This window comes from Trichomonas vaginalis, chromosome I (genome assembly GCF_026262505.1).
Source record: "Trichomonas vaginalis G3 chromosome I, whole genome shotgun sequence".
NCBI classification, from domain to species: Eukaryota; Parabasalia; order Trichomonadida; family Trichomonadidae; genus Trichomonas; species Trichomonas vaginalis.
The window spans coordinates 4,157,905-4,185,476 of NC_067203.1; the positions used below are offsets into that span (position 1 = coordinate 4,157,905).

A 27,572-nucleotide genomic window follows, 5' to 3' on the forward strand; every position below is an offset into this window, starting at 1 on the left:
AATATTCAATACATTATAGCAGACATTCAACATACTCTATCTTTTCACTTTTTCAAAATTTAAAAAAAAAGATATCAATGGAGAAACTCCTCTTTATTATGCAGCAAATCAAAAATTTGAAAAGTTAGCCAAATTTTGATCTGACTTAAAATAAGTATCAGAATGTGTATAAGAATGAAGCTTCCTGTTGGCGATTTGTATTAATAATCTGATCAAATATCTAATTTTATTATAAATAAGAGAATTCTGTAAATGCATTCTTTACAAAATTCTAGAATATCTATGTATGCTTACCACCATATGAAAAAATATGTTTGTAAAAAGAATAAGAGCATTCTTTCAGGCTTTTAATGTTGCTTTTAATGAAGTAGAAGAATTTCGGATTACACCTTCTAGTTAATCATTGTTTCAATCGAGAAAATACGTTTAACTGTTTATATCTTTAAAAGTCATTTTTAAAACATGTTATTTTGCACATAATTTCAGGGGCATATAATCTAATTTGGAAACCTGTTCCATCGATGCATTTCAGCAGATTACTCCACACAAATCTATCATGAAAAACGCAAAATGTAAAGAAGATTGACCATAAAATGGGGTCTTACACGTATTTTCAGTTTGAAAGAGTTATTTTCCCCATAATTTTTGATTTGAAAAAAAAATCACGTTATTTTATTTGAAATGCCTCCGGGATTTACAGGTACAAAGCCTCTGATCCCAAGATTAATAAGACCATATAATCGTAGGCATGATGCCAAGATGGGAACATCTACTAAGGTTGGTGGTGTTCCAAACAAAACAACAAACATTGAAACTAAATCATATACTCGACCAAAAATTGCTCAACCAGTTTCTCATCTTGTTAAGAAACAAGATGTTGATGCCATTATTAACGATCAATTAGTTAATGAATTTGATGATTTCTTTATTGAAGCATATTCAAGTTCTATTGTTGATGCAACTGAAACATTCATGAATAACAAATTTGAAGCCTCTAACACATTATACTTCCAAGATATTCCAAGTATTCAGCAACTTTTCTCACCTACATATCGTATTTCTTCAACAAGAACATCTGGCATTGTTGCTTACGCATACTTTACACGTTCAATCATCAGAACATCAAAGCCTACAACACATCCTTCTTATCACGCTCCAACAGATTCATTTACAATTCCACAAGATTGTCCTGTTCTCATCATTCCTGTTTGGGACTATAAGGATAAGGTTGTTGGTGTTGTAGAGATTGTCAAACCATTTGGATCTCCAGATTTTACAGAAGAAGATGAAAAATGGGGACAATTGTTCCAATACAAGTTCCAAGTTTACTCAAGATTCTTCTTGCGCGCACCAGCTAATGAGCCGATGCTCCTTGATCTTCTTTCTCTTGGAACTCTCGATCAAATTATTCCTCAAATCTGCAACCGTATTCAGAATTACTTAGGAGCTAGAAATTGCGAAATTTGGCGTATCGATCTTCTATCTCAGAAGACTTTCAAGTACGGATTCAACATTTTAGAAAGTACTGTTGAAAAATCTGGAATTGTCGGAGCAGCTCTTAGCGAAGGAGCTATTCTTAACTGTCCAAGAACACATTTGCATCCTCAATACAACCCAGATATCGATGGCCAATACGATGAACCATTATTATTTGTCCCTGTAACGACAAACAGCCCAGATGAAGTATACGGTGTTGTTCTCCGTGGTACAGTGACTGGTGTTATCTTCACAAACGAAGATGAAAACGCTCTTTGCAGAGTGGCTCCATTTATCACTTTGGCCATTCTCAATAGCCATATCTACACTGACATCAACACAGAATTCGAACGCAGTCGCGCGGAAAGAGAAGGTCTCGCGGCCCTTCTCGAAGTCGCAGAAATCTTATCTGGCCAGCTCGAGATCGACAGACTTACAGAAGTTATCATGGAGAAAGGTCGTCAGCTCACAAAGGCAGATCGCTGCTCTTTGTTCATTGTTTCTCAATCTCGAGATCGTCTTATCACTTCATTCCAACGTGGCCTTGCCAATTCCATTGATATTCCTATCAACAAAGGTATTGCAGGCCAGACAGTTACAGAAAAGAAGGTTATCAATATCGCTGATGCTTATTCTGATCCTTCATTTGATAATACAACAGATATGGAGACAGGATATCGCACACGCTCTATCCTTTCCGTTCCTATCATCAATAACAATACAGGCGAAGTCATTGGTGTCACAGAAATGGTTAATAAGGCTGACATGACACCTTTCACAGCCTGGGATGCCCATCTTATCCAGATTTTCAACGTTTTCTGTGGTATTTCACTCGAAAACGCCACCCTTTACAGACAAAGTATCGACATGACAAACCAATTGCGCTCATTCTTCGATGCTTCGATGACTTTGACGACAAATGGCTCTCTCCAGAAAGTTCTCAAAGACATCGTCACGAATGCACGCAAATCCGTCGATGCCAGACGCGCCGCAGTCTTCCTTGTCGATGAAACGACATCAACACTCAGTTCCTTCATCAGTGATGGCGGAAAACTTCCTGCAACACTTCCTTTGGCAGCAGGAATTGTCGGTGCTTGCGTCAAATCGAAAGAAATCATTTCAGTTACTGACGCATATTCAGATCCACGTTTCAACCGCAGTGTTGATAAACAGACTGGTTTCAAGACTACATCATTACTTGCAGCTCCTATTATATCTAAGAGTGGAGAAGTTCTCGGTGTTGTTGAAATGGTCAACAAGGAAACAGGTTCTTTCTCGGAGAAGGATGCAACGATGATCAAGAGTTTCGCAACATTTGCAAGTGTTTCATTAGAAAACGCCAGATTAAAGAACATCGCAGAACTCGGTAGCGCTGAAATAGAGATGGCCAAGTATGTTGGCGAATCAGAGCGCCAGTCCTATGATATTCCAAATCGCTTAGTTCTCTCTGATGACCAGAAGAGCACTGCTTCAAGTCTCAACTTCTTATGCACTGATTGTAAAGGAATTGGGCAGGTCAAAATCTTGTTCTATTTGTTCAACAAATTCAAGATTTTGGAGAGATTTAGTATCACGAACGAGATGTTCTTCAGATTCATTTACGAAGTCCGCAGCTACTACCACGATGTTCCTTACCACAACTGGACACATGCTGTCGATGTCGTAGAATATGTTTCTTACGAAATAACAACTGCAAAACTCGAGAACGTTTTGACACCTCTTGAGATCTTTGCTTTGTTACTTTCCGCTGTTTGCCATGATGCAGGACATGATGGCTTCAACAACGTATACAATGAGAAGTCAGAGACTCCTCTTGGTATCTTATTCAAGTCCCAATCTGTCATGGAAACTCATCATTGTACAGTTGCAATTCAAATTTTGTCAAATGATGAAACAAACTTGTTACACGCTTTGAATCCAACCGATATCAGAAAGATGTGGAACATGATCATCAAACTCATCTTGGCAACAGATATGGCTCATCACTTCAAGATGGTTAAAGATACTGGAGCACTTTTGGATGAAAACACATTCGATCTAAAGAAAGATGAACACAGAATGTTGGCCATGCAACTTTTGCTTAAGATTGGTGATATTTCAAACGTGTCAAGACCATTCAAACTCGCTGATAAATGGTGTGATATATTATCAGAAGAATTCTGGAGACAAGGTGATAATGAAATCAAGAATGGCTTAGGTCTTTCATCACCTTTGAATGATAGAAATAACCAGGATAAACCAAAGGGACAAATTGGTTTCTACAATTTCGTTTGCTTGCCTTTGTATCAGGTTGTCGCAAGATTGTTCCCACCACTCGAAGTTAACTTGAACTCTGTTAAAGCTAACTTAGAAGTTTGGAAATCTTTGGCAATTCAAGGTCAGAAGTAATTTTTGTTTGATTTTTTTATTATTATTTATAATCTTTATTTCTAAATCATTATTTAATTCTTCTTTATTTTTCGTTTTTAGCTGATATAGCGCAATGTTTGTATAGAAATAGTATTTATATATACTTATCAATTCATTGTATTTATTTAGAGCAGTAAGTTGATCAAAAAAAAAATTAATAACAAAATAACAATATGATTTTCTATTTATTCTTGATCGAATATATCAGAAAAGAAATATAGGGTGTCCAAAGGTGTGTTTAGCACAAACCTGAATACTGCGAATAGAAATAAACAAGTTACATATATATAAAGTTTATTTAAATATAATCACCATTGGATTCAATCACGCGTTCGCAGCGATCGATCCAGGCTTGAAAGACACGCTTTAAATCATCATGAGAAAATTGCTCAAATTGCTCTCTTACAAAATTTTCAAGATCATCTGGACTCGCGAATTCGCGTCCTTCAGCTCTCTTTTTTAGCGTGCCGAATAAATAAAAGTCAGAGGGTGCAATATCAGGTGAATAAATTGGGTTTGGAACAACTTTGACATTGTTTTCCACCAAGTAATTCATTACCTTATGACTTTTGTGAACTCTTGAATTATCAAAATGAATTGCAAACTTTTGTTTTTGTTGTTTGGATTTCTCAAACTCATCAGAATTGATAATTTGAGTAAGAACATTGTCAATTAGATACTGAGCATTCATCGTATTAGGTTTTTGAAGAATATCAATTGCGATGATGCCATTCACGCCCCAAAAAACCGACAACATCATCATTGGTGTGTCAATTTTTTTCTTCGGGAATGTTTGCGGATTTTCATCCTTCGGGATCCACATGATTTTGGCTTCTGTTGCATATTGAAACCAAGACTCGTCCCCTGTTACTAAAAAGCGAAACTTCTTGGATTGATACGCACCCAATATAGAGAGGAGCTCTTTCGAAGATTGGACTCTAGATTTTTTTTGAACTGAATTAAGGTTGTGCGGAACCCAACGTGTATACGCTAGTTTGTAGTTCAAATAATTGTGCAGATAATAACTGACTGTTGTACGTGGTATCTTTGTCATCTCCTCTATCCTTCTGAGTGATGCTCTTGGGTCTTCATCTAGCGCTTGAAGAATTGCTTTGATTTTTCTTTGATCCGGCGATTTTTTGTCAATTTTTATGATGGGCGCCTTTTTGTTCATGAAGTGATACATCCTAACATGATACGTTACAGTGGAATAGCTAGGAGCATCCATACCGAAGCATTTTACCAATGTCTCGTAGATTTTTTTACAGTCTTTGCATTTTTTTGCAAGAGCGAGGATGTTTTCTTTATGATTCATTAAAAAAATGAAAAAAATCCCGCCAAAATTTCCCGCGAAACCGCCTCTTGTCTCAAAATTCATTTTATATCCCGGCATGGCGCCAAAATACAACATACTCATCATATACATATATTCATATTTTTTATTATATATTTATAATCAGCATATATCTCCTTTAATAGTCTCATATAGAGCGCTGTGCTAAACGCACCTTTGGACACCCTATATTAACATCTTATATAGGAACATTATTCTTTTGCGCCATGTGAAAGAAGAACTTCGACTGTTTCTTTATTATTATTCTTTCTTGCATAATAAAGAGCGGTGTATCCATCATTATCTATTTCATTGATATTTGCACCATGTGAAAGAAGAACTTCGACTGTTTCTTTACTATTATTTTCTGCTGCATGATGAAGAGCGATTTTTCCATCATTATCTTTTTCATTGATATTTGCACCATATGATAGAAGAAGTTTGGCTATTAATTTATAATTGTACATTGCTGCAATAAAAAGAGCGGTGTGTCCACTATTATCTTTTTCATTGATATTTGCACCATGTGAAAGTAGAATTTCGGCTATTTCTTTACTACAATTTTCTGTGGCATAATGAAGAGCGATTTTTCCGTTTTTACCTTTTTCGTTGATATTTGCACCATGTGAAAGAATAAATTCGACTATTTCTTTACTATAATTTTCTGCTGCATAATGAAGAACTGTGCATCCATATTCATCTTTTTCATTAATATTTGCACCATGTGAAAGAAAATATTCGCTTAAGGATGGTATTTTAAATCTGGTTGAAAAAAGAAAGCATTTGTTAAAATTATTAGTGCGATCGAAATAAACTAAAAATGATTCAAGATTATGAAACCATTCACAATATCTTAAATCAATCTCTATATTATACTCATTCATCAAGAATGTAACAAAATCAATGTTGTGTGAAATAACTGCATAAAACATGCAGTTTTCATTTGGTGTTTTATATTTCAAACATTCACTCAAGATCTCTTTGTTTCTTCCTAAAAATGAAAATTCTAAACATGTTTCAGTTATTTCTGACTTAAATTTAGTTCTTAATAATTTAAAACAATCAACTGCTCCATGGTAACAACATAATTCAAGCAATGAATATGCTTTACCCGACCATGGATATAATCTGCTTTCAAGTTATTATACATAATTGCTTTGTAAATTGTATTTTCTGTATGAATATCCAGATTTGTTGGTTTAAATTCTTCGAAATCATCAGATTTGTCTAATTTAATTCCATATTCTTTATAAAACATGATGCCTGAAATAATATCAGAAACTCTGAACTCTTTGATATGAGAATCATCAAATATGAGTTTAACAAGTTTCAAATATGACTTTGTATAGCGATTATTATAAATGATGATATCAAAAATATCATTGATAGCATTTTGGGGTGGATATTTATTTGATTCAATCATTTCTGTTTTGATCATTTTGTAAATTTCGTTTAATTCTTCTTCTTTATCAGTTTTTAGCTGATACAACGCATTATATGAATCAATGTGGTATTTGTACTTACTTCGCAATTTGCTGTATTTATTTGGATCAATGTCTTGATCGGACATTAATTTTTTTGAAAGGAGACATTTGCATTTATCCATATAAATTTTGATTTAAAATTCATTAGGAGAAATAAGTGTCATGCCATATATGCAATAAAACAATAAGTTCATAAAAAAAAAGATATACTAAGAATAGAAAAGTTTGAATCAATAAGATTTTCATCCAGAGGCATTTTATCTGGAAATCGACTCTTGAAGCATGTTTTATACAATATATTTTATGCCAAGTGATTAGAGCGATTTGTATACATATTTTGATTCAGAATTATCAATTTCCATTAGGATCTTTTAAATTTGGTCGTCTTTTATTCTTTTATGCTATGTTAAGTTCATTTTTGAACAATGACAGAAAAACCTGAAAAGCCGGCTCGGGAGAACATCATCAAATCCTTAACTGAAGCACCCAATTATTTAACTATTCAAACTGTAGCAAACTTCACCATGTTTGTACTCTCGGCTTTTACGTTTTTGTTTCCATTTAAATTCTCAAAGTTCAGTTTTTGGATAATTGCAATTTTTGATCTCGGTGTTGGAATTGCATACATCCAACAGCAGGAAAAAATTACATTCGACTTAATTTATCATAATTATTTTTTACATTCTTTTATAATCTTGAGTTCATTTGCAAAATACAAAGTTTCTTCACTTTTATTCGTTACATCATTAGTAATTACATACGCAACTGAAGTTTGCAAACTTTTATCTTCAGAAAAATTCTCGGAAGATCTTCGAAAAATCTCTGAATATGAAAAACCCTATGATAACCAAATTCAATTCTACAAAGCTTGTATTGAAATAGCATGTCCTCTTGAACTTTTATTGTATTCTGCGTTTTCAAAGAGATCTCAAGGTTATACTCTTGTTCTCATTGAATATCTTATATTAATACTACCGTTCAAGCATTGTCATAATGAATTTCATAGACAAGTTTGGAATAAAATTTCTCTACATTTGAATGGAAATGAATACCATGATCTGTTCGTGAGGCCAAAAGCAATCCTCTGGAAAATTGCAAGGTTCATCATCACTCTTGATGATGGAAAACAAAAAACTGATTAATCAAAAAAAATTATTTGTTTATTTTTGTAAAAAAATGAAATGTACGTAGTTCTTTTAAATAATTAAACTCTTTTAACGACAAGACCTGCTTCGTTCATTGATTTAATTTTATCAATGATATTTGGAAGGGAATTTTCACGATCTTGACGCCAGGTAAGAACGGCTGACTTAAAAGGACCTGTATCGCGTCTTGTTACAAGTCCAATTGCTTCGCATGTTGCTAATGAGTATCTGATTTGTTTCAAAGGGAAATTGCATTTAGATGAGAGGCTTGCAATGCTTTGATCACTTTCTAGAAGCTCTTTACGGCAAAATTCTATCACTTCTAGGGTAGACTTAAATCCGATCGGTTTAGATTGGATTTGGCTCGTATAAAAATATCGAATCAAGTTGTATTTCGTTGTTGTTTGTGTAACAAGCTTGTTGGAACGAACAAGTTCGTTGAGAATATTTTTAAATTCGTCAATAATATTTGTCAAATGATAATTTTTTTTGAAAATATTAAAGATTTGAAGCATTGTCATTAACTGGTATGGTGCGTAATCTTGAGTTATTGATTTAAATGTCTTCAAAGCTAAATCAGATAGTGAAATTTGTTCCATAAAAACCGAAATTTAATCATTGCATCAATTTGTCACTTTTATTACTCAATGGATTTTTCAAAAATGATCGGCTGATCGTTTGTTGCTTTTTTGCGAAAATATATCTGTATGTGTTCGATTGTACTTAAGGGTTTCGTTTTGCGAAAAAAACGTACAATACGCAATTTCGCTAAAAAAACATTTAGCTAGCAATTTCGACCTTTGACTCCACTCAAGACGTCACTTTTTTAATTTTGCGGTATCATATTTTTGGAAAATCTTTATGAATATTATATAAAAAGTCTCTTTAATATCTATATTTCATATTTTTATCGATTTTTAAGGTTTTTGCGAAAAGTATTCAATTATTTTTGCTATTTGGTCGGGTAAATGTCAGATTTGCGACATTTTCTGATATGATATTCAGATTCTACGTTGATAATAATGCTTATAGAATCCTCTTGCTATTGTGTCAAAATTGCGAAACCGATAGCAAAAATATCTCGCAATATCAAAATTGAGATATTGAGTGAATTATGCATTATAGAGATTAAAAATCTGATTTGTGAAAACATCTCATCAGTTTCTAGCTAATTCAAAAATCTTTACTATCTTATTCGATTAAAATGAAAAGGGAATAGTTTCATTATGCTTTAAATGACAGCCTTATAATATAATCATAGTTTTCGCTCAATATGCAGCATTTTTTTTTCGAAATCTATGGTCAATATCCTAAATACTGATTGCTTTGCATTCATATCTCTTACATTTTCTATACCCACATCACTATTCATTGCTATTCCTATCTTTTTCATTTTTGTTTGTTTCTCATAATTTCTTAAAAAACATGATAACTTGATATTTGTAAATATCATACTTTATAACGTAAATAAGAACTTGACCTATTAAGAAAAGCAGTAATGAAAAGAAAATCTGAAATTCATAAAAATTACAAGTTTCTGATGACAATTAGCTTAATTAAACCAGGTACAAGATTATATAATTGTATTTTCTATCCAATTATCCATATAATATCTTATCCAGAAAAAATAACTTGATCAATACCAAATGATTTTTTAACTAGTAAATAAAGTATTTTCTTTACACACACATTGTATATCATAGTTTTTTTTTGGTTTCGCAAAACATCCAAAAACAAATATGCTATAAAAGTGACAATTTTAGCAAAACGAAACCCTTATGATATGTTTTCAAAAATCATATTTTCAATCTGTATAATGCATAATTCACCAAATGTCTCATTTTTGATATTGCGAGATATTTTTGCTATCGGTTTCGCAATTTTGACACAATAGCAAGAGGGTTCTATAAGCATGACTATCGAATTTTTTTTTAGGTTTCGCAAAACAACCAAAAATTAATTAGCTATAAAAGTGACAATTTTAGCAAAACGAAACCCTTATTGTACTTGATATTTTACGTACAAAACCAACACTTTTGTGGTGTTGATTTTGGTTCAAATCTAGTCTGTTGAAATTTTTATTAGAATTCAATACTCTACACTTAAATTTTTATTCCTTTTATAAAACGTATGAATTATTGTTCAGTATCATTTCGATATCCACGATACCATAACCTTGATTTGTGAATAATCAAAAATTCAATTTTATTTTATTGATAATATGATTATGCGTTATGTCCTAGATGTAATGGATAAATCCTATTTGAAAATTTGAATGACCACTCGTGGAGTGCATAATCATTAATAAATGAAAAAAGATCAAATATACGATTTTTATTAATAAAAGGATGATGAAAAGATTGTGAATTGAATACATTCTCAATTTAGACTGAAGCGAATGACTGGTAAAGTTGTTCATAGATTTACCAGAGAAGATGATGAAATTATACTCAAATATTATGCTAAGTATCCTAATGATAAGGAGAGGGCGTTGAACTCTATTTTACGCATAATTGGAGAAAATCATAAACCAAGATCAATTGAAGAAAGATACAAAGGTTTTTTAAGCAAAGATATGTCACCGTTTACACCTGAAGAAGATCAAACAATACTCGAAGTACATAAAACCTATAAAAATAAGTGGTGTTTTATAGCAAAGTTTTTAAGTAAAAACAGATCAGGAGATCAGGTAAAGATTCGGTATTTCCAGTTGGTACGAGAAAAAATGAAAAAAGCAAAGAAGACTAAAAAGCAACCACCTCCAAAGAAAGAAAAGCCTCCCGTATTTGAATTTCCAAGGGTCCCCCGTATTGAGGATCTTATGGTACATCATCCACAAAATCAAGATCCATCCTCAAGGACTATATAATATACAATTATAGACTGAATGATACATTCATTTATAGATTTTTGCTTGACCATTTATTGATCAGGCTATTGCTTTGTTATATATATAAACGATTTTGTATTATATGAACCTCAATAATTTTTGACTAATTACGTTAAAACATATCAAAATCATTAAAGTATTGCGCGTTGAGTATCAAATCATTTGATAATTGAAGCTAACTTCTTTTTATTGTTTGATAACGTATCTAATTTAAATTATAGAATATCGCTAATATAATCTGAATGTTTGAAGGAACGGTGAACTATTTCAGCATCACTGACTTCTTCAAAAAATTCACAATTTTCAAAATCTAAAGAATTTCATGATTAATATTAAAAAAACTTATATTTACCTAAAATTAATGGCTTTCGTGTATTTTAAATTTTGCGTTTTTCCCCAAATTTTTTCGATTTTTCATTTTTTAATATTCATTTTATAATTTTTCAGATTATTTTTTTTTAATTTTGAATTTTTTTTGGAAAATAATTGTTGAGTATATAGAGCATATTATATAAGCTAATATCATTTGTAAGGAAAAATCCGAAATATACCATGTTTTAAATTTTTCTGTAAAAAAAAATCAGACGGACACAAAAAACCAAAAATTTAGAATGCAGTACAAAAACCTTTGTGTAGGACCAAACGGTGCAACAGTTTATGAGTTTTCATCTCAATATCACCACGAGAGTCGTGCTCTTAATATTTTATTACGCGATCCAACATTTGTTTGGTTCAGTAGCTATTATCAGAGTCTTCCACAGCATCTCACATTGAAATTCGACAAGCAATATAACATTCGTCGTGTTGGTCTTTATCTTCATGGTGAAAACAACCAAAATCCAAAAGAAATAGAATTCCTCCTTGGAACAGATCCAAAAGACATGAAAGTTGTTAAACACGTTACACTTGAACATAGAGCCGGTGAACACTTCTTCGATCTTGATCAGCCAGTTCCTGCTGAATATATTACAGTTAGATGCCTTGAGAATTTTGGAGGTTCTGGCGTCTGCATTTCAAAGATGTACGCTTTCTGCGTCTAAGCTCTTTTTTTATATACATATTCCTAGATCTTTTACCATATTTTAGATAAAGTATTTTTTATAAAATTTATTACTCAAATAGTTCTTTTGCAACATGTTTTGTAGCTTAAGTAATGTATCGTTTGATTGAAAGCTCTGATTATTGAAATTTCTTAAATTTCATAACATTTAAGTATAATTATTGTAACATATTCATAACAATAATGATTTATGAGTATTTGAAAAGATTGGCCCATTACAAAAAAAAATTTTGATACACAATTTTATTGGTTTGGTTCTTGGGCAGCCGCACCTTCTTCGGCTTGCTCTTCTTCTTCATCGCCTACACCGAGCATTTCGCCAAAAGCAAGTGCAACAGCTGCGGCATATTTATGGCGTTCAGCGTCTGGTAATTTCGGTATTTGATCCTTCAATTCCATCATGATGCTAAGAGCTTGATCGAAGTTCTCGCATTCTGGGTCATTTGATTTAAGTAATGCGACCATTTGCTCAATTCTTTGTTCCATTCTTGGTTTGCCTGCTGACATCTTAATCGGCCAATCAACAAGTTCTAATGATTCCATAATACGTGTACCTGCTGGTTGCTGTTCCTCATCTAAAAGAGATGAGCGTGCTTTTCCAGAACGGAAATTCTTTAATTCTTCTTCAATTGTAGACATTCTGATATTTATTACTTCTGCCATTGATTCTACTTCCCAATCAGAAATTTTCGCTGGAACTTCTTCTTGGTCACCATCTTCAAGGACTCTTAAAATGAGTCTGAGCTCACAATCTTGGAATTTTTCAGCATTTGGAGGCATCATATCAACGAATCTGGCAAAACCTACCCAAATAACTGCAACAGGTTTGTTCTTATAATTCATATCAACTTTAATTTCGCATTCAAAGTACTTGTTTTTGATAGGGATTGTTTCTCCATCGGTTGTGATGGCTGTAATGAAGTCTTGCATTGGAGCATAATCGCCAATAGGAATAATACAAAGCTTGTTCGACATTTGTTTTTTGAATGCTATCCCCCTAAATAAAATTAGACCATCCCCCTATTTCAGAATACTTGGGGAATACGAAACTCATTTCATATACTTACACATGAAACAAATGTATTTTTTTGTTGTTGGCTTGACCAAGAAACAAATAATGCTAAAAATATCGATAGAAAATGACCTTTCTATCTATTGGCTAATGTAAAATATACATACATTCTCCAGATGTATGAATAGGCGACCACAATATGCAATTTCTCTTAGGTATTAACGAAATTGAATTTCAATAACTATGATTTATATTCAATTCATATTTATATCTATTTGTAATCACGTAAATTTTTGGGGCCTTATGTGGATTTGTAAAAATTTTAAAGTTAATAACAAAACATTTATAAAAATGGAATTATACAGGATAAAAATTGAAATTTGTAACATAAAATCTACAACCAATCTCTGCATCGCAGTAAAGGTAAGAAAATTGCTAAGATGTAAAATTTTCGATTAAGTCATTTAAACTTACTTTGATTGTTTTCGTACTTTAACTGTCATGAATGTTCTTCTTAACTTACCACTGTATTTCTTTTTAACTTCAGTTTCTCCAGTTTTGAATAATCTTGCATTAAGAAGCATTTCTGGGAGATCAAAATAAAGAATGTTGGATCCTCGAACATATGTTTTATCGAACTTTATTTGTTGTCCGTCTTTCTGAGTGTGAACAACATTAGTCAACCAACAGTTCATGTTGTCTTCCACATATTTTAGGGTGCCTCGATATGAGTCACCTGTGTTTAGATGGATTTCAACAACAAAATTCGTTGCTTCATGAAGAAGTTTTATTGGAATTCCGTTCGACATAATTTTGAGAAAAAAAAGGTTTTCACTTCGTCAAATTTGTGAATTTGACTCTTTTCCCTGAATCACTAGATTTAGCATCAAAATATTTTACATTTTTTTACATATATTACTTTCAAAATTACTCAATATATATAGGAAATTTTTCAGAATCAAGATAGTACTATATTCTTTTTTGTTCTAAAGATTATTTATGATTTGTTTTTCCATAAATATCATGAAGAATATATAAAGTTGAGCCAGTTTCATGATATATTTAAATATTATAAATCAAGTTTTAGTGGAAGTTTTTATTTTATTTTTGTTGTTGGAGACAAATGTCAGGAATACCACTTTCGTGCAGACTTACAAAAAGGTTCCTCAGATCTTTTTTTTCAGTCTATACATATGAACTTTTTCCTGATGTTCAATTCTATAATTTAATTGAAAATCTTCAATATTTTTCCGTAAAGTCATTGGACGAATAAAAACCACGTTCTTCACTATATTTTATTTCATCAGGTCTGTAATAGCTTAAACTCCCGAGATAGGGCGACCATTCAATATTTAAAATTTGGCTAATATATTTCTTTACAAAATTGTTATTGTTATTAGATGGTACGCAATCAAAAGGATTTTTACCATAATTATCTTTTGCATTCATACTTAGATTAAAAGTAGAGTAGAGATATTTGATGACCTCAACATCAGTATTCAGAGCTGCATAATGAAGAATTGTATGATTGTTATTATCTTTTGCATAAAGATCGATGTTTGAAAAAGATAAGAGGTATTTAACCATATTTAAATCTCTTCTTTTGGCTGCATAATGAAGAACTGTCATTCCAGAGTTTGCTTTTTCATTAATATTGATCTTTGGTTTTGAACAAATAAAATGAAGAATGTTTGTATCATTTACAAAAGCTGCATAATGTAGAGCTGTTTTTCCTGCGTTGTTTTTTGCATTAATATTAAATTTTTTTATTAAACAAATGTAATAAATACTTTGGAGATCTTTATTCTTTATTGCATGATGTAGAATTGTTTCACCAGACATATCTTTGGCATTAATATCAATATTTGGACGCGAACAGAGATATTGGAGACAATCGTTGTATTGATTTTGAATTGCATAATGCAGAGCTGAATTTTCATATGAATCTTTTGCATTAAGATCAATGTTTCTTGTAGAACAAAGATATTTTAGTAATTTGAGATTATTTTCATAAACCGCATGATGAAGACATGTCTTTCCATTCTCATCTTTCACATTAATGTATCCATACTCAGACACCAGATTTAAAGTGTTTTGATCATTATCTTCTGATGCAAGCCTTAGAACTGCGTAAATTTTCTCAAAATCAGCAGCATTTTTATTATATTTCAATATTCTCGATTGATAGTTTCCAATTTTTGCTTTATCACGTGAATTTTCTCTTTTTAAATATGTGCAAATATTGTGAATTATTTTGATGTTAAAAATTCTTGAAATAGTTTCCAATAAACCAATTGCCAATTCAACGTTTTCAAGCGCACCAATCTGAGAATGTTGTAGGATACATAATGCTTCTGAAATGTTAAATTTATTACTTATGATTTCAAATATTGTATTAAATTGTTTTGGCGATAAAACGCAAAGGTCCAAGATCTTCGTGAGTTCCGGGATCGTTCTCATCCCAATGAAATCTTCGTCATTGTACCAATTACAAACTGTTCTAGCATACGAATCATAATCAATTGATGCCATCAAAATTTCAAAATTTAGAATGTTATGGCATTTTTTTTACTTCGCAAAATAACCTTTAAAATAGAGAAAATAGGATTAACATATGTTCATATTCAAGTTCTTGAGGAGCTTTCGGGAAAGTGAAGTGAAAGTTATTTAAAAACCATCAAATTTCAAGGAGATGTTTTTTTCCCTCCTCATATGATTTACTTATATGAATATGATAATAAGATTCAATTTCAATCAGTACTTTAGTTTTTATTAAAATCTTCCATCAGATATAAGAGAGTTGGACTAATTCTCAGCAAAATCACTCCAAATCCACAAAGGAATTTTTAGCATTTTAGATCATTAGGTGTGTATCCATGGTTATCTTCTATATTGATATCTGCACCATGTGAAATAAGGAATTCTTCCATTTCTCGTTGATGGAATACTGTGGCAAGATGAAGAGGTGTTCTGCCATCTATATCTTTTGTATTGATATCAAAACCACGAGAAATAAAAAATTCAATTCCTTCTTTATCTTCAGATGCTATTGCTTCTTTTATAAAAGGTATAAAATCAGCACCATGTGAATTAAGAAGCTCTATTATTTCTCCGTTTTTATTTTTAACTGCATAATGAAAAGCATTTTTATCAATTGCTCCCGTAGTAAATCTAAGGTACCCACTTTTTGATTTGATTTCAGCTCCATGTGAAATTAGAAGTTCTACTGCTTCTTTGCAATCACTTTTTGCTGCATAACAAAGAGCAGATTTTCTTTTTCTATCTTTAATATTGACATCCACACCATTTGAAATCAAATATTTTACAGTTTCCATGCATTTATTTTCTAAAGCATAAAGAAGAGCATTTTTTCCATACTTATTTTTGGTATTGAATTCAAATTTGCACTCAGTTAAGTATTCAAGGGTTTCTGGGAATCCTGCACCCCATGGAATTATTGAATTTTGATTTATCTCAGATATAAGAAAGACAAATTTTAAGTTTCGTGAATCAATAATTTGGTCAAATTCAATTTCCGTAAAAGGTGATGAAAAATCGAACAAATTTCTGTCAATAATGTATTCGAGCAATTTATTATTATGTGACTCAGCAATGAATTGTATACATTTTTCATCTATTTGTCTTTCTTTCAGGCATTCGTTGATAATATCTGTATTTCCACCCACACAAGCTAAATGAAGGGATTCTTGAGTGATTTCAGCCTTTAAATTTGAGATAAAAAAAATAAAAAATATTGACAGAACCAAAATAGCAACATGCATCAAGAGGTGAAGAAAATGTTTCTTCAGAACCCATTGATATATCAGAAGGCTTTAAATAGAAATTGGGTGTGTGAATAAGAATTTCATCTATTGCTTTATTGATTATAAATTCTTTAAACAAATCAATTCGATCATGTATTATATAATCTTGAATTTGATTGAATTTTAAATAAAAATCACTGTAGCCCTTCGAAGCAATAATAGTTTCATGGTCATTTTGTATTTTTAAATATAAAGAACATGCTATTTTATATAAAGTATTACTTCGAAATGCGTTTTTAGATTCTAATGGATAAGTGGTAAAAATTTGATTAAGAAGCTTAATATAAAGCTCATGAGATCGGAAATTGCTTTTGATTGCTTGAAGTATGCTCTTAATAAGTGTTTTGAGTGGCATTTTATACTTGGTGACTAAGATTGAGTTGACCAAAATAAAAATATCTTCGGCAGACTCGTTTAACTTCAAGTGGAAGAGTCTTTCGTATGCTCCTATATAATCGTCATACTTCTTTAAATAATTACTCATATAGAGGAAAAAATTGAAAAATAATTTTGAATAACCGTTTTGATTTTAATGACAGATTCTAAATAAATAATGGGAGCCTAATTAAGGTCCTAAACAAAGTATTTCTAGGAAAATAAGAAAAATAGAACAATATGCTTTATTTTTTTTTGATTTTGGAGAGTTACGAAAAAGAAGAGCGCAGTAGAATGAGTTCCACTTCTATTTTTATTAGAAATCTAGACAACTTGCAAATTACTATGATGAGCAATAATTATTCCCTGATATTCCAGGTTCTTCTGATAATCTCTATTTCAAAAACATAAGAAACCTTATCGTGTACAAATCTTTATGATTTCTTGATATTATTTATCACAACCAAAAGTGACAAAAAATGAAATTTTCAAATGCTCCTATATGTTTTTTATGGTATGCAGCGCTTATATCAATTGGCATTGCTACGTACGTAGGGAAATTTGACTACTATTCTCTTTATTTCAACAAAGACCTGATATTTCAAAAGCATGAATATTGGAGACTCTTTACGTCATTATTCTTATTCAAACCAGGCAGATTTGGCAATTGGGTAACTAATTTATCGTTTTTAAGATACCTTTACTATTTAGAATCTTCGTATTTCATTAAAAGACAGGCAGACTTTTTATTATTCATAATATATATTGTATTAATTTGTTGGTTAATCGGATATATATCACCTATAACAGATTTTCTTGATCAATTTTCTTTTGCAATTTTATATTACTACACAAGAAAGAGTCCAGCAGTATTTTTGGTATTCCTTTTCGCTGTGTCATCGTATTATTTACCATTCATCTTCATTGCTTTGTCAGATGATTTTTATTCTAGAATTTCCCTCGTAATATCATTTGTTGCCATGCATATCTACTTCTTCCTTCACGATGTTATCAATCTTAAATACAACACATCATTTTTCCAGTTACCTGACTTTCTAAATCAATTTCTTTACAATGTGTTTTCAATTGTACCATTTTAACTCCTTCCTTTGTCTCTATTTTTGAATATATATATGTTAAATCTATAAATTTTTAGAAATTTAATTTTTATATTTTTTTTTCTCTTTTTGAATGAATAATTTTCATACCCTAACTTCCAATTTGCATCCAAAAATTATGTGAGCCCGTTTTTTAATCCGAAAATTAATTTGTTCTTGAATATTTTTTATAGTCCTGCAAAAATGTGTCATATATCTATATAATACTTGAAAAATATACTATGTAGTAATTCAATATAGCATATTCTTTAAAATCGAGTTTGAATTCTTTCAGATATTATTAAAATGAAAACAGAATTTATAAAACAAATAATCTTTATAGAACTATTTAGACTTTGTAATAACACTAAACAAATTAATAATAATAAAAATAAAAAATAAATAATAAAATTAAAATCCGGGTTTTGGAGTAGGGAATGTTGGAACAAGTTTTGCAACATAAGCACTATCAGTTGTACCTTTCTTTATTGGTGCCTTGAACATAGTATTAAATCTCGGCTTATTTGCCAAATCGTTATTTTTGACATTTGAATCTTGAGGCTGCCAAGGTTCTTGAATATTTAATGTTCCAGGAGCAACTGTTCTTCCCAGGATTTCTTCATTCTTACCGGCAGGAGCCACAACGGCGTTGAACTTCTGGCTGTGGTTAATTCCTTTAGTAATGTATTCCGGCTTATTACTTTTCTTGTCATTATATTCTTCATCAATGAAAATTGACTTTTGTTGAGAGAAATAACCACCTGGTTTGCAAACAGGGTTGTATTGATCATATAGAGGACCTCTTACATCAGCGAAGAGTCGTTCAGCACCTGTGCAAAGTGGTTTATCTCCTTTATCCCAAGGATCATGGTTAACATCAACTTTTAGTGAAATTGGATCTTGCAAATATGTTTTTGTATTTGCGTAATTGTTGAATTTGACGCCATCTCTGATTTCTGTTCCATCTTCTTGTCTGAACATTTTGGCGAGTGCTGGTCCTGATGTTGTTGCTGCCAAAGAAACATATGGTTCAGGCTTATCTGGATAGAAGTTTGGAGGAATTTCTGTTTTGCCATCTTTGACAATTAAAGTGTCATCATCGTCAACACCGGAAATAATTGCTTTCTGGACTCTGTTCTTCTCTTCAAGCATCCTGATTGTCTCCATGTTCTTCTGCTGATAGTATTCAAGTGTATGGTCCTTGACTTCAACAGTTTCCTTCTTCAAAGGAACATAATTCAATGGCGCTTCTTCTTCAACTGTCAGTTTTTCCATTGATTTCATTCTGATTAATTCCTTTGATTTTGCGGATTCTGCTTCTGGATCGCGCGGAGGGAATGAAAGCTCATCAAGGGACAATAACATACCACATTTGGCATTCAACATCTCTATATCTGCCTGAAGTGGCCATAAGTTTTCTGTGTCAAATTCTGCCAAACTTTTTGCGGATTCAATTCTCTTCAAAGTATTGCAGACTTTGAAACAATTTGCGAGATGAGAGTTATGTACGTACAATTGCGGATCAAGTAACAATTGTCCCAGCGTTGTTGCCAGCTTGAATTTCTTAACAGCGCAGTCCAAAGTTCCATATAATCTTGGGCTTTTGTAAACTTGATTTTCATCACATAAAACATCAATGTTTCCTCCTGGAGGATATTTCAAGTAGTTATGGATTTGTGTTGAAGCATCTGTGTTTTCTATCATTTCTAATATAGTAACTTCGAACTCTCCAGTCATCATGATGAACCCAGAAATCGCTGGAACATCTTCTTTTTCGAGTTTCATGCTTGAAACCGTTGCAATGTCTTTTTGTTTAAATGCTTCAGCGTTGATACGAACAATGTTCATTTGGAGACCATCCATGAACAGTTTCTCTTTCTGGATAAGATTGCCATGAGCTATAATGACAACACGACGTGTATTGAATGTAACCTTCTGCTGGTTTTTGTCATCTTTTGCGTTATGCGGCTTTTCTTGCGCTTTTGCTTTTGATGGAGGAGTTGTAACTTGTTGGACGGCCATTTGAGGGACAGTTTCCTTCATGGACTCAACTTCAATGGACATATATGTTCCTGATGTAGTATAAGCGCCTGGCATGATAACTGTATTAGAAGTTTGGACAGGAGTGAAAGGAATCATGAATCTTCCAGTTTTGAGTGGGAAAGTAAGCTCTGCGTATGGTCTGATCGTATTCTGCTCTTTCTTAACTCCAAGGATTTGATCGAAACTGAGAGCTTCTTGCTTCGGTTGCTTGGCTGTTTGATCTGGAACGACAAATGAGGAACCAACGATAGCAGAAATTTCAGGACTTTCAATGTCTCTGTCGTGTAGTTCGATGGATACGTCTGTAGATGGCGTTTGCCAGAACATTACGGCTATATTCATTTTGATATCTGATGCGTGAGTTCCAGGCATCGTACAACATGTGTATTGAGGAGTTGCAGTCTTAAGAACAATAAATGGACCAAGGCATGATGCTGCGAGCTCTTCGTAAGATAAAGGAGAATTTGGAAGTTGATGAACGCCTTTGATGAAACAGACTGTTGGCTGATGACGACGTATTTGAGCATCGCTAAGTAGAGGATGATCAATAGAAATCGTTATCTTGAATGATGTAAACGAAGGAGGTACACAGGAAGCAGTATATGTCAAAAACGGTTTAAATCTGCCACCTCTAACGAGAAGGCATGTTGCATCAATGAAGAATGTATGATTTGTAACATGTGTTTGGGATTTATCATTTCCTTTCTTTCCGGCTGCTGCTCCTTTTGGAGGTGGCTTGCCATGGGCCGCTGATTTGTAGAGGAATACGATCTTATAAAGTAATCTTTTCTCGCGAATTTGATTGATAAATGCATCATCAATATTAACGGGCATTGTTGTAACCCATTTTGTAGTTGGGTGACCAGTTTCGATTTTTGGTGGCTTGACTGCTTTGCCTAGTTGATGTGGAAATTGAAAATCTAAATCACCTTCGAATGGTTTTGAAGGATCTTCTTCAGCTTCAACAGTAAATGTAAAATTAACTGTGTGGTTTCCATTAGGATCATTTACATCAACACCACAGCAGTCTAAAACGACAGGGACGTCTGGCTGTTGCGCGCCTTTGACGTTCTTTTTCCCCTTCATTCTGAATTTTTTTAGTAACGTACAAAGTTGCTCTTCATCATAATTTAAAAACTCAATAATTAGAACGGTATTTAGATAAGTAAGATATTCTCACAGATAACATCAAGTGAAAATATCAAATCAGATTCAAATTCAGACAAAAACAATATCACTGGCTTAGTACCTATGAAATATATAATTAAAAGAAGTTGTATGATTTATTTTTATTATATATGACATATAAATGTTGATTAAGATTAATTCAATTATATTTCTTAATTTATGTTCCAAAAACGGAGCATATTATTTAATTGATAAATTATAAGGTTTTGGTACTTTGTCATGGCCTATATTCCATTTTGTAAGCAAAAACTCTTCGAAATAAGCTCAAAATATAGTACAAATCTATTATGAGAAGTATTTAGATGAAATTTGTTGATTTGAGCATAAATTTATACTAGGAGATGCTGATTCCATCTTAAATTAAATTGGATACTTTTGAAGAATTGATTTTTTGTATGTATATTAGCGACAAATTTTAAATTTAATCAAATGACATGTCTATATTTTAAATCTCAAAGCTCTTTATTTCTAGAAGTTTAAACGTAACGGTTTAGAATCAAAAAAATGATTCCTACAGTGTTGAATATATATGAGAACAAGGATGTTCAAACAGACAGTTCTATTTATGATCAGAATACATCATTTAATTTTGATAATGATGAGAATATAAAGTTTGAAGCCCAAATTCCACAAGTTCAATACGAACCTGAGATGGTTCAGGGGATAATTCGTCCATTAACATTAGCTCCTGATGGAACCATCATCAATCATCATATTCCTCGTCTTTTTAAACGCAAAAACGTACCAATGATTCGTTCATTAGCCGAACAAATTGAAGGAAACAAATCATTCAAAAGTGAATACGTTAGACAAATGGCAGCAGCATTGATTCCAGGATTAAAAGACAAAAATTATCACTCATTATTTACAGATCCCCTTAAAATTGCTTACAGCGCTGTTGATGGCCAATATAAACCAAACGGTGCTATCGATGCAATCCCTTGCAAAGCCATTTTCAGTCTTGACAGCAGATTAACAATCCAAACAGAAACACAGACAATTCAATGCCATATCGATACATGGGAACGTCTTACAGCAGATAGCAAACTCTATGTCATCAACGGCGAACAGAAACTCGGCGTATTACAAATTTCTCAAGATGTTGAACCAATTAACTTTGCAAAAGGCATTCCAAAGCAACTTCTTCAAGCATTTCATATAGAATCAGAAGAACAGTTTGGTTCTCTCATTACAGAAAACGATACATCTTTAGTTGACGTAATTCTTTCAATTCCAACTTTATCATCTAAAGATGCAAACGACCTACTTGCAGTTTTACATACTAGAAAATTGCTTTCACCATATATAAGGTCAAAAGTTTGCGCTTTACAGCTTTCGAACCCAATTGAAGAAAGATCATGGCCTGAATTGCTCGGAAGATTCATTTTCTTACTCGACCCACTTTGGGTTTACAAGAACATCCCATTACTTAGACAGAACGACGTTATGGCCATTTTCAGACATATCATGGATATGAATGGCGGAGCTCGTTACGTTCTCCAAGTTGCCCTCAAAACCCTTGACGAAACAAAGGGTTCTGAGCCACTTTTGTTCTTCTGGACTTTGATTTTCATGTCGCTTCTTCAGAATGCAACACTTGCGAACAAATCCCACGCAGACAGGTTGCGCAACAAGATGATCGCAATGTGGAAGGAGCTTCAGAAGAAGAAAGATGAAAGTAACACAAGAAAACTCACTTTCGAGATAATTGACAAGATCAAAGAGATAAAGCAATTCAAACTCGATTCTGTCGTCCATGAAGAGAATGAGCTCATTGCTGCCATTTTCAAAGAGCATCATGATGCAATTTTCACGATTATCAGAATCAATCCATTCCGTCGTGAAGAATCACATCCTCTTTACTTCCCAGTTGTTTTGGCTCTTGAAACAGCCTTGTTACAAGCCAGCCAGAACAAAGAACTTATCAGCAGTGAATCAGAGTCACTTAATGGTGATTTCGAATCTGATAGTTCTATTTCATCACGTAGCTCAAAGCATTCGCAGCATCCTGACTCAATTAACCAAGAAAAAATTGAGATGGAATCTGCAGGTTCAAGATCTTCAAGACATTCAACCAGAAATTCAGAAAAACCGAAATCTCCTTCTGAAAAACCTGGTTCTCCAGAAGTTGATCCAAATCCAGACAGACCATTCTTCGATGCCAAGTTATTCCTTGGTAGTGAAGACTCTTTGAACTCGAATGGCTCGAAGAAGATCAAATCTCGTAACGTTTCAGCACAGATTGACGATGATGAGAATCCAACGATGGAATCTGACCATTCTTACTCAAGCCGTAAGAGAAATACAACCCAATCATCATCAAAGAAGACACCTACTCAGGAATCATCAAGAAAGAATACTGGAACCCAAGATTCTCAAAATAGGAATACTGGAACACAGGATTCTCAACGTTCTGCCAAGAAATCAGCTGCATCACAGAGAACACAAGATTCCCAGAGTAAGAAAGATACTTACGGAACTTATGAATCCTATAAATCTTCATCACAAAAGCCACAGCCTTCTAAGATGCCTGTAATTGAAGAAAATGATAGCTACTACAGCGATTACGAAGAAGATGCTGATAATGTTCCTCCAGCGGCCTCTAAACCACAAGCGAAATCTCAATATTCTGCTCATCATTCAGGAACGTATTCCAGATCAGGAACATATTCCAAATCAGGTGTCTATTCCAAATCCGGCAATTACTCGAAACAAGGAACAAATAGTTATTCAACTCGATCTTCCCAAAGGAAACCTCCGCCACCAATACAAGATCAACCTGATGACTATTCATATACTGATGAAGAAGAAGAACAACCAGTTTATTCTTATTCAAAGAGCGGAACATACGGATCTTACTCTTCTGCTAAGAAATCCGCAAAACCTGCTCAACAACCAATCCAAAACAATGATGGAGACTACAGCTATTACAGTGATGAAGGCTTATAATGTTTTAAAAATGTGAGTTTTTTTTTTAAATATTTTTTAATATATAACACAAAATAAAATATTGTCATTCCCAAAAGGTTTTTGTGTCTGACATTTGCTATTCACATTACTTAAAGCTCTATTGATCGCCCTCCACTTTCAAAATATTTATAAAATCACCCAAAGTTTACACTATGAATACATATTATAGGCTTACATTCCATTTTATTGAGATTGCAATCATGAAAGCTTCGATAATAGCAATTTCATTTTGAAGAATTTTTTGAGCCTGATTTTTCAGTTCAGTGTATGAGAAGAAAATAATTTTTATGAGATAAAATGGCTAATTATATCATTTATGTTCGATTTTAATAATCTGCACGTTTGAAAATTCCTCAAGATGAATAACGACGACTATATTGCGTTATCAGATGTAGTTTATGAAGATGATCCACCAGAGGAAGAAGTTGAAAACTATGCTGAATATCTTGGTATGAAATTACCCGAAGATAATCCATTTTTATGGATTGCAAAAGAAGCATTGCAAACAAAGTTACCACCAGAGTGGAAAATCTATCAGAAAAAGGACGGTTCAAGTCGGTCATTCTATTTCAATACAAAAACAGGCGAGTCTATATGGGAGCATCCACTAGATGAAAAATTTAAGCAAAAGTATCTTGATGAGAAGAAGAAATATCTCGAAAAGCAAAAAGGAACATCCAATACAAGTCAAACATCTACTCCAAAACAAAATAGTCCAAAGCCAAATAATTCACCTTCGAAATCTAAAATTGCAGTAGCAAATCAATTATTTTCAGATGATTCAGATAGTGACTCGATTCCTCGACTTAGGAATAAGCAGCCAACTCCAAAATCAAGTCCTGCAAAAACAAATAGTCAATCACAGTCCAATATACCTAAACAAACCTATAAACTATCAACATCAGACATTTCTCCGCAGAAGTCAGCAGATCAGATCAAAATGAATCAAAATAAAGATATAGAAAACGAAAATAATTTACATCAACAAAAACTAAAAGAATTACAAGAGCAACATCAAAGAGAATTAGATAATGAGAAAAATAAGCTTAGGGAGAAGTTTAATAACGATGTTCAACAAGAAAAAAAGTTTTATAATGATGAACTTCAAAAAATCAAAGATAATAACCAAAGAAGTTTAACGGAAGCCCAAAAAAGTATCTTAGACCAACAAAAGAATACTTTTGAGAATCAAAAAAAGTTTTTAGAAGATTCAAATAATCGTGAACTCGAAGATATAAAGAATAAACATAAAAGAGAGATAGATTTCATTACTAGCAGTTTTGAACAAGAAAAGAAAATAGCCAATGATTCAAAAGCTCTCGAAATCACAAATCTCAAAAAATCTCATGAATTTGAGAAAAATGACCTTATAAGAAGAAACAAAGATGAAATAGATTCACTGAAGAAAAAGCATGCACAAGAAATAGAAGCAATTACGAATAAACATTTTCAAGATGTCAAAAAACTTCAACAAAAGAATGATCAAGCATTAAAAGAGTTTCAAAAGAGTTCTAAGGTCCAAATAGATCAAATGCAAGTCGAAAGGGAAGCAGAAGCATATAGAAAAGCTTTAGAAGCCAAAAAAGAAAAAATTACGGAAAATTTCAACCAACAAATGGAAAAAATCAATGCAAAACAAATGGAGAGAAAGAAAGAACTTGTTGACCAAATGAAGAAAGAATTCATTGAGTTTAAATCTGCTCAGCAACAAAAGCTTATTGCAGCTAAAAGAAAGTACACAGATAGTTCCGAAATCATGGAAATGCAGAACAATTTCGAGCAGAAAAAGAAAGAGTTCGAAAATCAGCAAAAAGAAGAAATCAATTCAATCAATGAAGAACATCAACGAGAAATCGATGACATGAAGAAGAAACACGCAAAATTAATACAGTTATTAAATGATGAAGACGAAGAGATGAAACAAGAAGCAGCAAATGCGAAAAAGGATTATATTTCAAGGAAAAAGAAACAATTAGCAAAATTGAGTGCTCAATATGAAGATCAAATCAATGAATTGCATGAAAAATATGAAGAACGCAAGTTACAGGAAAAACAAGCTTTCATGCAAGAATTAAAGGCCGATATTGAGAAAATTGGTAAAAATGCACAACTCAAATTGTCAAAATTCACAAGTATTCCTATTGCTGTTAAACCAACAAGAGAACTTAAGAATTTTAAGACAATTAACTATTTTGTTTTCTCTCAAAAACCGAATGATCAACAAATCTCTGTAAACGATATGAGTTTCAATCCACAGATGATGAATATGAGCCAACAAATGCTTGGAGCTAATCATTCAATGTTCAATCCACAAGTTCCAAGATTTTCAATGCTTGATGATGGATATAGTGAGAAAATAAAGAAAGGACATAGCAAAGTCAACAAATTCGAAGATCAATTTAATACAACATGTGATTCTCTTGAAAATGGAATTCGTGATTCAAATAATAAAGTTTCACAGCTCACAAACAGTTATAGAACTTTTATTCAGGATCAAAACAAATCTCTATCGCAGTTAGCTCTAGATTTCCAGCAACAAACAACACAAATTAGCTTGAATATGCACTCAACAATTTTAGATATGCAAAATACATTAAATAACGCGTTGGCTACAATAAATGCAAGAAATAGCACTCCACTTCCTGTTTCATTGCCATTACAGCCAGAAAGAAAGTCAATGAGACCTTCTTCACGCAGAAGAATGAAAAACTACGAAGAATCAACAATGTTAACAGAGATGAGTGAGAGTGAACTTCTCGATTCAGATGCTCAAAAAATGCTGAAATTATGGCGAGAAAGTAAGAATTGATTTTATTTTGATTTTGTTATTTCCTTAATAAATGTTTGTTATTTTATATTTATATTTATTAAATTTGACAAGTACCACTAGACTTCTCTGATGGCTGCCATTTGCAAATGGTCATGAAGAATGTGTTAGAATGCTAATTAATAACGGTGCAAACATACTTGCAAAAGATATTCTCGGAAAAAACTGTTACGATAGAGCCACAGCAAATGCACAATCATTATTGAACTTTGATGGAAGAGGTCAATTTTGCATGTAATTATATATACATATATGTTTAATTTTTGAATAATTATTTTTTTTTGTTTCTTATAAAGTTCTAGATATCATTTTAGAAAAATAGAAATCACGCCTCACACTCATTTTATGGAATTGGAGTTTTGTAAAAACTTATCACGAGGTAATAATCTGCCCGAACAATAGATTAATGAATAAAAATTTATTAAGGCTGCACTTACGC

The 27,572-nt window shown here is 32.4% G+C and overlaps 14 protein-coding genes across 14 annotated transcripts, besides 2 other annotated features; 5 read left to right on the forward strand and 9 right to left on the reverse strand.

Moving 5' to 3' along the window:
- Window positions 1-681: 681 nt before the first annotated feature.
- TVAGG3_0926460 (cyclic nucleotide phosphodiesterase family) lies at window positions 682-3,864 on the forward strand (the record flags this gene model as incomplete). The annotated part of the gene is made up of 1 exon (XM_001323135.1): window positions 682-3,864. One exon carries the CDS (start codon window positions 682-684, stop codon window positions 3,862-3,864), a length of 3,183 nt encoding a protein of 1,060 aa, XP_001323170.1.
- A 239-nt stretch (window positions 3,865-4,103) lies between these two features.
- Window positions 4,104-5,407: a mobile genetic element.
- Window positions 4,184-5,311, reverse strand: TVAGG3_0926480 (Mariner transposase; the record flags this gene model as incomplete). Its single annotated transcript, XM_051252433.1, has 1 exon — window positions 4,184-5,311. The coding sequence occupies one exon, from the start codon at window positions 5,309-5,311 to the stop codon at window positions 4,184-4,186; it is 1,128 nt and encodes a 375-aa protein (XP_051078007.1).
- A 23-nt stretch (window positions 5,408-5,430) lies between the features above and the next one.
- On the reverse strand, window positions 5,431-6,150 carry TVAGG3_0926490 (myotrophin family; the record flags this gene model as incomplete). The annotated part of the gene is made up of 1 exon (XM_001323134.1): window positions 5,431-6,150. One exon carries the CDS (start codon window positions 6,148-6,150, stop codon window positions 5,431-5,433), a length of 720 nt encoding a protein of 239 aa, XP_001323169.1.
- Window positions 6,151-6,263: 113 nt separating this feature from the next.
- On the reverse strand, window positions 6,264-6,788 carry TVAGG3_0926500 (protein of unknown function (DUF3447); the record flags this gene model as incomplete). Its single annotated transcript, XM_001323133.1, has 1 exon — window positions 6,264-6,788. The coding sequence occupies one exon, from the start codon at window positions 6,786-6,788 to the stop codon at window positions 6,264-6,266; it is 525 nt and encodes a 174-aa protein (XP_001323168.1).
- A 319-nt stretch (window positions 6,789-7,107) lies between these two features.
- Window positions 7,108-8,461, reverse strand: TVAGG3_0926510 (uncharacterized protein; the record flags this gene model as incomplete). Its single annotated transcript, XM_001323132.1, has 1 exon — window positions 7,907-8,446. The coding sequence occupies one exon, from the start codon at window positions 8,444-8,446 to the stop codon at window positions 7,907-7,909; it is 540 nt and encodes a 179-aa protein (XP_001323167.1).
- A 1,740-nt stretch (window positions 8,462-10,201) lies between these two features.
- On the forward strand, window positions 10,202-11,112 carry TVAGG3_0926520 (MYB protein-related family; the record flags this gene model as incomplete). Its single annotated transcript, XM_001323131.1, has 1 exon — window positions 10,246-10,716. The coding sequence occupies one exon, from the start codon at window positions 10,246-10,248 to the stop codon at window positions 10,714-10,716; it is 471 nt and encodes a 156-aa protein (XP_001323166.1).
- A 209-nt stretch (window positions 11,113-11,321) lies between these two features.
- Window positions 11,322-11,860, forward strand: TVAGG3_0926530 (F5/8 type C domain containing protein family; the record flags this gene model as incomplete). Its single annotated transcript, XM_001323130.2, has 1 exon — window positions 11,349-11,777. The coding sequence occupies one exon, from the start codon at window positions 11,349-11,351 to the stop codon at window positions 11,775-11,777; it is 429 nt and encodes a 142-aa protein (XP_001323165.1).
- A 110-nt stretch (window positions 11,861-11,970) lies between these two features.
- TVAGG3_0926540 (alpha- and gamma-adaptin-binding protein p34 family) lies at window positions 11,971-12,772 on the reverse strand (the record flags this gene model as incomplete). The annotated part of the gene is made up of 1 exon (XM_001323129.2): window positions 12,041-12,772. The coding sequence occupies one exon, from the start codon at window positions 12,770-12,772 to the stop codon at window positions 12,041-12,043; it is 732 nt and encodes a 243-aa protein (XP_001323164.1).
- Window positions 12,773-13,114: 342 nt separating this feature from the next.
- TVAGG3_0926550 (U7 snRNA binding) lies at window positions 13,115-13,643 on the reverse strand (the record flags this gene model as incomplete). Its single annotated transcript, XM_001323128.1, has 1 exon — window positions 13,280-13,618. One exon carries the CDS (start codon window positions 13,616-13,618, stop codon window positions 13,280-13,282), a length of 339 nt encoding a protein of 112 aa, XP_001323163.1.
- Window positions 13,644-14,048: 405 nt separating this feature from the next.
- Window positions 14,049-15,341, reverse strand: TVAGG3_0926560 (protein ubiquitination; the record flags this gene model as incomplete). The annotated part of the gene is made up of 1 exon (XM_001323127.1): window positions 14,049-15,341. One exon carries the CDS (start codon window positions 15,339-15,341, stop codon window positions 14,049-14,051), a length of 1,293 nt encoding a protein of 430 aa, XP_001323162.1.
- A 112-nt stretch (window positions 15,342-15,453) lies between these two features.
- On the reverse strand, window positions 15,454-16,827 carry TVAGG3_0926570 (protein ubiquitination; the record flags this gene model as incomplete). The annotated part of the gene is made up of 1 exon (XM_001323126.1): window positions 15,656-16,591. The coding sequence occupies one exon, from the start codon at window positions 16,589-16,591 to the stop codon at window positions 15,656-15,658; it is 936 nt and encodes a 311-aa protein (XP_001323161.1).
- A 1,643-nt stretch (window positions 16,828-18,470) lies between these two features.
- Window positions 18,471-21,234, reverse strand: TVAGG3_0926580 (zebrafish dkey-57n24.6 family; the record flags this gene model as incomplete). Its single annotated transcript, XM_001323125.1, has 1 exon — window positions 18,517-21,234. The coding sequence occupies one exon, from the start codon at window positions 21,232-21,234 to the stop codon at window positions 18,517-18,519; it is 2,718 nt and encodes a 905-aa protein (XP_001323160.1).
- Window positions 21,235-21,814: 580 nt separating this feature from the next.
- Window positions 21,815-24,302, forward strand: TVAGG3_0926590 (uncharacterized protein; the record flags this gene model as incomplete). Its single annotated transcript, XM_001323124.1, has 1 exon — window positions 21,841-24,285. One exon carries the CDS (start codon window positions 21,841-21,843, stop codon window positions 24,283-24,285), a length of 2,445 nt encoding a protein of 814 aa, XP_001323159.1.
- A 362-nt stretch (window positions 24,303-24,664) lies between these two features.
- Window positions 24,665-27,115, forward strand: TVAGG3_0926600 (RH04127P family; the record flags this gene model as incomplete). Its single annotated transcript, XM_001323123.1, has 1 exon — window positions 24,665-27,115. One exon carries the CDS (start codon window positions 24,665-24,667, stop codon window positions 27,113-27,115), a length of 2,451 nt encoding a protein of 816 aa, XP_001323158.1.
- A 439-nt stretch (window positions 27,116-27,554) lies between these two features.
- Window positions 27,555-27,572: part of a mobile genetic element that runs on past the window's edge.